Source organism: Oncorhynchus keta, chromosome 28, assembly GCF_023373465.1.
Source record: "Oncorhynchus keta strain PuntledgeMale-10-30-2019 chromosome 28, Oket_V2, whole genome shotgun sequence".
Lineage (NCBI taxonomy): Eukaryota > Metazoa > Chordata > Actinopteri > Salmoniformes > Salmonidae > Oncorhynchus > Oncorhynchus keta.
Genome location: NC_068448.1, coordinates 30,654,006 through 30,666,278, shown reverse-complemented (window position 1 = coordinate 30,666,278; position 12,273 = coordinate 30,654,006). Strand labels below are relative to the sequence as shown.

The window sequence follows — 12,273 nt, the reverse complement described above, 5'->3', positions numbered from 1 at the left end:
GTGAGACAAGAAAGTCAGATGGCAAAGAAATGTGAAAAATAAGTATAAATTAGGCAATGTAAAAGAAACAAAGAACAGTGACAGAAGCCAGATCAGAAACAGAACTTCTGCATGACTAGCCAAAACAGAAAGCTGGACTTCAAAGAACAATGAACTTACAGATTGAAAAGAGAAAATGAAGAGAAGGTAAGAACAGGTTCGAATGACTTATCTTGTTGTCGTCTACCCAAAGCGGAGTTCAAGTTAATTAAGACGTGCGACATCACAGAAGACTTAAGTGCCAGTCGTGCTAGGAGGCCTAATTAAGTGGAAAACAGATTGGTCCCTAATGAGGTGCACTGTGCCCACTTAAGACTGTGGACCTCTCTCTTCCAGACAACCTCTTCAGACACAGACTAATCTCCAATTATTTAGGGTGATCCTCACTTTGCCTTTTCATTAACCGTCAATTAAAATGTCTTGACGTTAAGATCATTAGAGTGTTTTGGAACTTCAACGGGAAGGGAAGAGAGCGTATAGTTCAAGAAAGTTTTGAGTTTACCTGATCTTTAAGTGCGTGTAGAACTAACTCGTGCTCCTTCTGCCGGCTCTGGAGCTGTTCCTTCATCTCACCAACACTCTAGATATAAAAACAGGTAGCAAGAGTCAGCTTCAGCTTCCCACTATATTCTGTCAATCATTTTAGGATATGGTTCCATGGCATGCATACCGCAGGTACAGATCAGGTTGTGAGGTTAAGAAGGCCTATGTATTGTCATAATACAACAATATGAGTACTCCAGGTACAAAACCAGATGATATATATTTTGGGTGATTGATCTCAGAACAGGCAACATCAGGATGTTTAACCTGGTTGGCTGACAGCAGATCTCCCTGTAACTTCTGGATGCGGATGTTCATTGACTTCAGCTCCTCCTCCTTCCTCTGTTGAATCTCGTCAATTTTGGTCCTGGTGCAGAAAGAAATGTATATTCATCGAATTGTCGTATTCGCCTCCAAATGGCGTCTGGCAGGTTTTTTTTGTTACTTTTCTCTAAGTCATAAACAAGTAGCACCACCTTCAGATGCTTGGTGAAAGTGAAATATAAGTTGAATCTTTATACCCTTACCTGCTGTCATTGTAAAGGTCTTCTTTTTCGCCTTGCAAATGCAGAAAGCTATAAAACAAATCGCAAAGAGCCAGTCAGAAAACTATTCAACCCTGAAATCACCCAGTAGAGGAGGTATAACAGACAGACTTCTCGAGCGGGAGGCCAGGGCTGAGCACATAAGGGCAACTTTGGGCAGGCGACTTTGCAGACACAGCAGACGACAGGTTCAGTCTCATTACTCTTGCCTGCAGACTGTACATGGGGCCAGAGCCTAGTGTCACAATGCAGTACTGAGCCTGAAACAGCGGCCCAATATTGCCAGAGAAATACCACTATAATGGGACAGGGGATAATCATGACTGTCCTACTCTTATGTAATTAATCACAGCTGAGCCAAGATAACTTAAATAAGTTCATCCACAATTCTGCAAGGAAATACAATCAATCCACAATTCTGCAAGGAAATACAATCAATCCACAATTCTGCAAGGAAATACAATCAATTTATCATGGAATTGTCTTCCAATGGGAGGGGGGTCAATATATCTAAAAATTAATAGATTAAAGCATAATTTGCCATGTGTGTCACTTCAAAATGATACACATTTTAAGTACAGCAGCTTTGTTTACAAATTGCAGGTCAGCTTTCGAGGTAAATATGAGGCATATGTTATTTATAATTTCTCTTGCGCACTTTCCACCTATTCCTCTGATCCATCCACGATTCACAACAACATCACATATCAAGTGTATATCCCTCTCATTATAAACAAGAGTTGAGTGATACAGAATAAGTGTCATTTTTAGACGACAGATATGTGTGGTAACGGTTCATATTGGCTCCTGGCTGTCAGTCCCTCTGTCGGTCTGTCCGACAGCTGATCTGATGTGCAGCAGCGCATATTTGAAAACACAGGCGGTCATTTACAAAGTTGCTTTGATGTTGCTTGAGCTTCGGAATGAAACGGGAATTGTGGGCGATTTTGATTCAGCAATGGAATATTTTCCTAGTGTAATACTTGCTGGTTGGACCGTGTTTTAGACTCCTCCGCAAGATTAGAGCCTAAATCAATAATAAACACGAAAGCCAGCTATACCCGTCTACTGGTAAATGAAGACATTTAAGATGCTAGCTAGCTCGCTCGCCAATTCATTTAGCTAGCAAACAGCTAATATAGCCACACATGCATTGGTAGCATACCGCTGGGTGATTATACAGCCAAATAAACATTCCTGCACTTACCTTTTTACTTTGCTGGAGTTGCTGTCTGGCTAAATGTTTTCCTCTTGGGTGTGGAGTTTAATTGATTGATTAATTAATTGATTTAATTTATAATAATTCAACCGTATATGATCGTTTACTTTTCCAGACAAGTGTTTGCACTGCAAGGGCTCAAGCAGAAAACTGCTAACATTGCACCGCAGTAGCCGATTCATGTTGTTCATGTACATTAGAATAACATTTTACTGCTGTAACTTTCATAGCTGACTCGACTTACAAATTTCCATTTTAATACAGTAGTCCGCTTGTTGTATAGGCTACAAGCAAATGAGAAAACTACGATCTGTCTGATCAAGAGTGGCTGCCCCAGAGGCCGCTTGGGAAGTCTCAGGTAGACCACATTACGACGTCTTGCCCGGCGGTTTGAGAATTCATAAACACAAACGACATTACTGAAACTTACTGAGACTGGCTTTAAGGTTGACTATATGAAGAACCAAAGAAATGCATTCGTAACATTTGCAAGCTAAATAGATTACCTGTCTTGCTTTTTCTTCAATTTTTCAGAGAGCTAGGGCACACATGAACAAAATCAGTGTTAGATTACATGCAGGGGCCTAGATGCTAACATACACTAGAGCCTAATTTATACACTGAAGAACACATCTGTTATAGTTACCTTAGCTATCTCTTCTTGAAGTTTAGTGACATCTGTCTGTTTGGATGACTGGAGGAGAGAAGAGAAAGATATAAGTACTTAAATTCAAGACTTCGAAATAGCCAAACCAAATTGTTGTCCAGCTCATATTTATACATGCCAAAGTGCCCTCAATTAGCATAGTAAATGAGGTAGCTTATTGCTTCACTTTGAGGCACTGGGGCAGGTAACACGAGAACTGACTACAACTTAACTCTTCTAAACCTAGAGTGCAATTATCACTTCGCAGCAAAAAAAAAATCTAAGACTGTCCATTTCTCTCACCCTGGGATGTTGACACCTAGCCCAAGGTTGTGAGATGGGTCATTACCTCTAGTGCTTGGAGCTGCTCCTTCAGTAGGCGCTTCTCCTCCACCTCAGTGTGCAGCTGCAGCTCCACCTCTGGCCCAAAGCATTGCGTTATTGGATTTGGACACAGTGCTGACCACCTAAGAGCATCCTGTTTCATAACTAGACCAGTGCTCCTCACTGCAGGTCCTGCTGGGCACGCAGGTAGTCCATCTTAGTCTTAATTACAGTACGGTAAATGCTAAGAGGAATCTTTGGGACATCCAACTCTGATGCCACCCGATTGAAATTGAAATTAACGGTTATGGTAAGGGTTAAGGTTAGGTTTAAGCTAGGGTCGTCCCAAGGGTCCAACTTAGCATCTACAATTACAGTACCCCTCTCACTGGCTTCAGTCACACGCTCCTGAATGAATTAGTCTGACATGCTGTTGAGAAAAACTAGACACCTGCTGGACCCATGCCCCACAGAGCCTGCATTGAGGAACAGTGAACTGGACTATGTCCTATCAGATTGGAAGGAAACCAGCAGTTAAATTATTTCCGCAACATTGGGTGGTGGAAGTCAACATTGTTAACAAAGACTTAAATTAAGTCAATTACTCATGTAAAGTAGCACAACAACCAAATGGGAAAGTTTCCACTGAGATAAATGATTGCTGTGCTGAGATTTCCCAACTATTTCTGAAGATATATTCTCCATAAGAAAAAGACAACTCACCGATAAGCTCATTCACTCGCTGTTCCAGTTTGGCACACTTTGCCTCTGCCTGGGGGAAAAATTAAAGTCATTTAAGGACAATTCAACACATTTCCATACACCATTCATAATTCAAAAGTTTTATCTAAATAGGGGTTGATTCATGTCTGCTGTAATATCCCAGTTGGTGTACCATACTGGAACAGTTCAATATGATGTAGAAACATACAGGCACATCATAATGGGCAGAATAAACAGAGCAACCCGAATTAGTGTATGCCTGAAACAGTGAAAGTGCATCTAATATTTATTTACCACTACGCTCTGCTGTTCATTGATTATTGATTGCATTAACATTTGTATTTATCCTGCTACTGGTAACCATTACTCAGGTTTACATGTACAGTGCATTCAGAAAGTATTCAGACACCTTGTCTTAAAGTAATGAAGGACTGTCATTTCTCTTTGCGTATTTGAGCAGTTCTTGCCATAACGCGGACTTGGTCTTTTACCAAATAGGGATATTTTCTATATACCACCCCTACCTTGTCACGACTACTGATGGTTAATACATGATTCCATATTTCTAATTTCATAGTGTTGATGTCTTCACTATTATTCTACAATGTAGAAAAGAGTAAAAATAAAGAAAAACCCTGGAATGATTAGGTGTCCAAACCCTTGACTGGTACTGTAGATAATTTTTTAAAATATCGTTAGCCTTTTGATATTAATTACTGCACTGTTGGGTAGAGCTTGCAAGTTAAGCATTTCACTGTAATTGTGCATGTGACTAAACTTGAACTTCAAGATATTGTCAAATTGCAGTTCCATAGAACATACTTGTTCATGGTGTCACACTGACATTTTAGTCATTTAGCAGACACTCTTATCCAGAGCGACGTACAGTTAGTGCATTCATCTTACGATAGCTAGGTGAGACAACCACATATCACAGTCGTAGTAAGTACATTTGTCATCAAATTAGTTATCAGCAAAGTCAGTGCTAGGCGCAAAAGAAAAGTGCTAATGTTTGTTTTTTTGTCAGTGCCTAGTGTTTGTTTTTTTGGTCACCTGTTCCAGTCTGTCATTGGTTCCGGCGGCAGCATCCTCCATGTTCTCACTGACATCAGCATGAAACTGGACACCATTAGTGTCAGCCGGCCCTTCCATCTTGGAGGCATTGGTGTCACTGACATCTACTCCCCTCTGGCTCTTTATCGCACTCTCAGAGCGCTCCTGGAGGGCTGAGGGAAAAACACAGGGATGGAAATAGAAGCTAGAACTTGAAAAACTGATGTGCTGCCATTACTTAGATACATCTCATCTAAGAAATGTCTTTGAAAAAGTGGAATTCCTACAATGATAACCAACATAAACATACCCGTCATCTTTTTCTGAAGGGCAGCGTTCTCTGCCTGGAGACGGAGTAGCTCTCCATCCACAGAGCTGGAGGTGGGACTGGAGGATTCTGCCTGAAACACTTTCCCATCCTTTAGGTCTTTGTTTTCATGTTCTAGCTCCTCTATCTGGGTACATAACTAAAAACACAAAAGGGAATCAAATAAATACATATTTCTGTAATATAAAATCATGAAACGGGATCAGAAAGGTGGGGCTTTTATGTCACATTAGCTAGACATATATCACATCTTCATTTACAAGAACATTCCCCTCTGCTGTAACGAGGCGCAACTACTCATAACCACAACCCATCACCAGTGGCATGAGTGGGAGCAGGGGAGATATAGTACCTTGGACAGCTCCTGCATCAGGGTGCTGTTTTGCAGTCTGAAGTCGTCCTCCTGGCTGTGCAGTTTCCCTTGCAGCATCTCATTCTCGCTGAGTAAGGCATCCACCTCCTGAGCGTGCGCGCACACCCACCCACACACACGCACCAGACAGACAGCAAATCAACCCATGTGAACACAAATTACAGACTCTCCTCACCTTGGGGTTTATGGCACTTTAATAGAAAAACCCTACTTGAAATATTTGATTTCTAACTAGCACAATACAAATGTAATACAATATGAGAATATCCACTGAATAACAATCCAATAAGAAAAACACAGGCTAAGGACTTTATAATACCCCGGATTTCTAGTTTGAATAATCTCACAAAAAACATAATAATAATATAATAATATATGCCATTTAGCAGACACTTTTATCCAAAGCGACTTACAGTCATGTGTGCATACATTCTATGTATGGGTGGTCCCGGGAATCGAACCCACTACCCTGGCGTTACAAGCGCCATGCTCTACCAACTGAGCTACAGAAGGACCACATACATAACAATATTGTTTGCTGGTGAGACAGGATGGTGAAATTAACCAAAACAAAAAGTTGGAAAGGACTTTGCTGTACTTCCATCTCAAATGTCTGTTTCATACTTTGATGAGACTCAAAATCAGTTTTTGTCAAATGATCTAAAATACTTTAGGGAAAGATGGAATATGCATATTGCAACAGCAGATGGCGCAGTTAACTACATTAATACATTATAAACCAGGCCAATATAACATTTGTGATCCTAATGAGTAAATGTATAAAATGAATTCACAGCAGTGTATTCCTCATTTCTTTACCTATGCTTGGGCATTAAAAAAAAAAAAAAAATCACCTTGTCTTCATTGAGGAAGTTTCAATCCATTATTGTAATACACATACAGGATATAACAAACTAATGTTCAGACCATCTTTTCAAGATAATTTTATAGACCGCTTTGATAAGTTTGAGAAGATTAAAAGAAATAGGACAAGGAACTCACCTGAGCTTTCTTGCTCTTATTCAAAGCCTGCAAATGAAACAAAAAGATAATTAGAAACTAAGTCAAATCCCAAACAAAGTTACCTTTTATTCTTCCTCAAACATGATGATGCCTTTAGTTTCAGTGTATTGAAATCCACAACCCTATTATCAGTTTGCTTAATCAAATGTAGATTAGCTTGCAATACCTTCTGTGCTTTGATGTAATCCTTCTCCAAGGTCACTGACTTCTGACGAACAGCCACGAGCTCTGAAATAGAAACAACCACAAATCTTTATCACCAGTTACTAGTATTTTAATTTCAGTCACTTGAACTAACCCATTTTGAACTTGGAGACAATGCATCACACACACCTACACACCTACCTTTAGGAGGGATACTAAATCTGAAGCCCATCCTGGGGTTGCAATGTAATGCTCATTTAATTTCAGCAGTAAATATTGATCCCTGTTCATGGTCACAAATTGGCTTACAGAATGTCTTTATTTTATTAGCTACTGCTTACCAGCTGTGTTCTTCCGCAAGTCATCAGAAAGTTGGTAGTTCTGTGTCCTCAGCTCTAAAAGATGAGCCTGGAAAAAAGGTTATAGGCGGAGTGGATGACTTTATTGAGGTTCAACTTAAAATAGCTTATTGAACAACACTACTTTGAATGTTAGCTGGGTGTGTTGATGCCACTGCTTTCAGTGTGTTATTAACTGATGTGTCAAATCCAACACACTGAAATGTCACATTGTTTTCAACGCTTTGGATGTTAGCTAGGTGTGTTGATGACCCCTTAATAAATGAGAATTGTCTACTACACAAACAACAGTAAAGTTGTTGTGCAATATCTGGTTTGGACAGCTGAACACAACCATAATAATAACTTAAGTAACGTTAACTGGTATCCAGTCCTTACACAGGCTGAAAGCTAACACTAGGCTAACGTTATCTGACCAAACCCATGACCCAGCAAACAACTATAAGAAACAGCCATTTGAAATCATTATCTAACACGAATACAATAACAGATTCGTTGTTATTAAGATAACAATGAAGACCAGTGTAATTTCAAGATATCTAGCTAGCCAGCTGGCTAACTAACTAGGTAGCCATCCACACCGACTAGATAACTCGCAAACCAGTTAGTTGATAATGTTATTAGCTAGAACACGAAACCACAATTCCATATATTTGCATTGAATACTAAAATGACAGAGCCAAATGACCAAATATGTTAACTACCGGTTATTGGATTCGAAGAGCAATGAATGCAGATATTAGCTATTTAGCTAGCAGCTAGCTAGTTAGCTACATTTCTTGGTTGGAGTGTTGCCTTTGGCCTAGCTAGGGGAAGCTAGCTAGCTAGGTTGTGATGCTTTTGCCACTCAGTAGTTTAGCGCTGGACAGATTGATGGCCAGTCCAATTTTCAGGAAATACTCTGAGGATCGCAGCATATTTCAAACAACTGGCATTGAAAACGGACAGGTTTCAGCCTACCTGCATTCGATGGAACTCCTCCTCTGATAGTGCCTGCGCCATCTTCACTGAAGAGCTAGGAAGGACTCTGCTGTTAGTAGAGGTTTGATAGGAGTCGGTGTGGAGAAGTAGGCTACAATTTCAGCAGGTTAGCGTTTTTCGTCACAAATGTTGTTCTGGAGGCAGCTCTGCAGCGCACTAGCTGGAACAGCTACAAAGTCCTACAATCTCATTTTAAACGGAACCACGCCGCTAACACTAATGCCTAACCTTAAATTAACACCAAAAAGCTAATTTTGTTTTCATATATTTTCACAATATAGCCAATTTGAACATTCCTGCTGGCCCATCTAGCGAAAATCGAGAGTTCTGCCTCCGGGGCAAAATTCATGCCAATAAACGTCAACCTGCATCCTATGGAAAACGCAGAGTAGTTGTATAGGGACATGTCATTTTATGGGACGACTTGGCTATTAAATAAGGGAGGGCCGCACTAACTATTTTCACTAGTCTAAACATTACACCATAGCCAGGTAATTGTCTTTGCAATAATCACACCTGTCCAGTAGTTGGGGACCAGAACCATAATGCATGAATATGTAACAGCGTTGAGGTGCCTCTATCAGTGAATTACCACCTGATCTTGAGCTACGAGCTTACTGGTCCATTTGAATTAATTGTTTGTTTGCTTCGATTGTTTGCAGATATGATGAATGCACCTCCAACTGTTACCGACAATCAGAAACGGGAAGAGGAAGCAAGACATCTCACTCACTAGTTTTTTTCTAGTTCATATAGAGTGCATTCGGAAAGTATTCAGACCCCTGGGGTGAGGGGGGTCATCAATCTACACACAGTACCCAATCATCACAAAGCACAGACAGGTTTTTAGATTTTTTTTTGCAAATGTATCAAAAATACAAAAATTAACTTTAAGTGCTCAGACCTTTTACTCAGTACTTTGTTGAAGCACCTTTGGCAGCGATTACAGCATTGAGTCTTCTTGGATATGACACTACAAGCTTGGCACACTTTTATTTGGGGAGTTTCTCTAATTCTTCTCTGCAGATCCTTTCAAGCTCTGTCAGGTTGGATGGGGAGCGTCACTGCACAGTTTTTTCAGGTCTCTCCAGAGATGTTCGATTAGTTTCAAGTCCAGACTCTGGCTGGCCCACTCAAGGACATTCAGAGAGTTGTCCCGAAGCCACTTCTGTGTTGTCTTGGCTGTGTGCTTAGTGTCATTGTCCTGTTGGAAGGTGAACCTTCGCCCCAGTCTGAGGTCCTGAACACTCTGGAGCATGTTTTCATCAAGGATCTCTCTGTACGTTGCTTTGTTCATCTTTCCCTCGATCCTGACTAGTCTCCCAGTCCCCGCAACTGAAAAACATCTTCACAGCATGATGCTGTCACCACCATGCTTAATGGTAGGGGTGGTGCCAGGTTTCCTCCAGATGTGACGCTTGGCATTCAGGCCAAAGAGTTCAATCTTGGTTTCATCAGACCAGAGAATCTTGTTTCTGGTCTGAGAATTGTTTAGGTGCCTTTTGGCAAACTCAAAGCTGTCATGTGCCTTTTACTGAGGAGTAGCTTCCGTCTGGACGCCCTACCATAAAGGCCTGATTGGTGGACTGCTGCAGAGATGGTTGTCCATCTGGAAGGTTCTCCCATCTCCACAGAGGAACTCTGGAGCTCTATCAGAGCGGCCGCTCTTCTCCCCCGATTGCTCAGTTTGGACGGGCGGGCAGCTCTAGGAAAAGTCTTGGTGGTTTAAGAATGATGGAGCTCATTGTGTTCTTGGGGACCTTCAATGCTGCAGGAATGTTTTGGTACCCTTCCCCAGATCTGTGCCTCGATACAATCTTGTCTCAGAGCTCTATGGACAATTCCTTCGACCTCATGGCTTGGTTTTTCCTCTGACATGCACTGTCAACTGTGGGACCTTATATAGACAGGTTTGTGCCTTTCAAAATCATGTCATATCAATTGTATTTTCCACAGTTTGACTCCAATACAAAAAGTTGTAGAAACATCTCAAGGAGATCCATGGGATCAGGATGCACCTGAGCTCAATTTCGAGTCTCATAGCAAAGGGTCTGAATACTTATATAAATATGTTATTTCTGTTCTTTATTTGTAATACATTTGCTAAAATGTATAAAACCCTATTTTTGCTTTGTCATTATGGTGTATTGTGTGTAGATTGATGAGGATTTTTTATATCCATTTTAGAATAAGGCTGTAATGTAACAAAATGTGTAAAATGTCAAGGGGTCTGAATACTTTCCGAAGGCACTGTAGGCTACAGCAATAGGTCCAGATGGCAAAGTGATGTTTTCCATGAACTTCATGCAAGCTGGGACAAGTGGGGTACGGAAGCAATCATTCAGCATTGGAAGCAATGCAGCTAAGCCTGATTTCAAGCAATAATGACACGCATATAAAAACTCAATTTGTTATAACTGGATAGCTCCTGATCAAATGTCATGAATTATATATTGAGTGCTATATTATATATTATAGTGCTATATACATAGAGAACATTGAACTGAACAAGGCTATGTCCATAACAACAGTTTGGCAAAATTGCATATAGAACCTTATAGTCCCAAGCTCTCTAAATATCCATGCCATAGTCACCAGTCAACTCCATTACACTCAAAAGTTACTTCAACTTTAACCAGTGAATGCTAGCGATGGCTAGCTATTCTACCTGCCGTAATGAGTGTTAGCACGCTAATAGAACACCTTGCACATGAAAATAAATATTTTATGCAATAGGGGTATGCAGTAGGTTGATAACAATATCAATAAAGTATGTTGTATCAGACATGTCAAACAACATTCCCAGCTAATGAGAAAATAGTCATGGTATTTAATTTAGAGAATGAACTAGATTTATCAAGGCAACCTTTGGGCTAATTTGAATGGGCGCCAACAGCAAATTTGAAGGTATTTTTTACATCCGTACCGCATGTAAGACCCACGTGATCGCAGTGAACATCACTCCGTGAAGGACTACTATGAACTAAGGAGTTCAGATCCAACTGCTAATGCATTGGTGCCTATGGGACAGCCAACCCCTTAAGCAAGACCGGGGACCATTTTTTACAAAGGTAAACGGCTTGAGTGGGACATCCTAATTTTTCCGCCATATTTTCTACAATATGCTGTTGCGTTTCCGGTCCTTGCTATACGGGATCATTGGGAAGTCCCTACCACCCAATAGATCGCCACGGTGGAGGTGTCATAATACCCTTAAAACCTAGCGGTCATACAGGGAAGTGGTTCCAATCGTTTTTCCACCATTGATTTTTCCAATAGGGAATTTTAGAACAACTTTAAATAAGGGCTGTGTTTTGTGTGGGTGACTTTTATCAATATAGTATGGCTCATACTGTGGTACTATATTAAATTGACATTTTAAATGTTTAGGCAGGGTTCACCAACTTCCAGAGGCAGTGGGAAAGGGACATGGCTAGATGGTATACAGTTTATGTCAAACTGACGTCAAAAGTGCAACTTTTTAGCATTTTAGCTAACCCTAATCCTTTTCCTAACCTTAACCTAATCTGTTACGTTAATTATCCTAACCTGCTGCATAAATTCTACTAACCTGCTACGAAAAGTAAATTCAGACCCTCTTTTGAACTAACATTTCAGTGTCATTAGCTAGGTTTCCATCCAATTGGTGATTGTCATGTGAATATTCTAGAATTCTCTTAAAGAAAATATGCCAATTTTCCAGCCAGTGGTGTTTCCACCAAATTGACTTGTTGCAGATAGAAAATAGTGTGTGATGAAGTGCACACAATGTACTTTTTCGCTTATGTTTTCATGTACCAAATAAACATCTAAAGTTCAATGTGTTTCCATCGCATTTTCTACTCTACCAATAGTTTTGTAAAAAATAACCTGTTGAGTTAAATATGTAGCAAATATGCCGACTGTGGTCTTGACACTTGCTCTGAACAGTTTGCAGATACCGTGCAGTTCGGCTAGTCTACATGATGAGCTT

General features: G+C 40.4%; 1 protein-coding gene across 5 annotated transcripts in view; it reads right to left on the bottom strand.

Moving 5' to 3' along the window:
• Positions 1-8,839, bottom strand: part of LOC118361013 (GRIP1-associated protein 1-like) — a 40,008-nt gene extending 31,169 nt beyond the window's left edge. For 3 of the 5 annotated variants that reach the window (XM_052482733.1, XM_052482737.1, XM_052482736.1), the window contains exons 1-14: positions 8,280-8,839; positions 7,302-7,368; positions 6,983-7,044; positions 6,796-6,822; positions 5,773-5,880; positions 5,403-5,559; positions 5,093-5,265; positions 4,040-4,088; positions 3,342-3,511; positions 2,993-3,040; positions 2,853-2,884; positions 1,110-1,157; positions 850-949; positions 542-619 (exon numbers count right to left, since the gene is read on the bottom strand). In XM_052482733.1, the coding sequence (XP_052338693.1) occupies positions 542-619; positions 850-949; positions 1,110-1,157; positions 2,853-2,884; positions 2,993-3,040; positions 3,342-3,511; positions 4,040-4,088; positions 5,093-5,265; positions 5,403-5,559; positions 5,773-5,880; positions 6,796-6,822; positions 6,983-7,044; positions 7,302-7,368; positions 8,280-8,321 (1,161 nt within the window). In that variant the 5' untranslated portion in view covers positions 8,322-8,839. The remainder of the gene's footprint in view (positions 1-541; positions 620-849; positions 950-1,109; positions 1,158-2,852; positions 2,885-2,992; positions 3,041-3,341; positions 3,512-4,039; positions 4,089-5,092; positions 5,266-5,402; positions 5,560-5,772; positions 5,881-6,795; positions 6,823-6,982; positions 7,045-7,301; positions 7,369-8,279) is intronic. The other 2 variants (XM_052482734.1, XM_052482738.1) reach the window with 2 other exon arrangements.
• Positions 8,840-12,273: the final 3,434 nt, after the last annotated feature.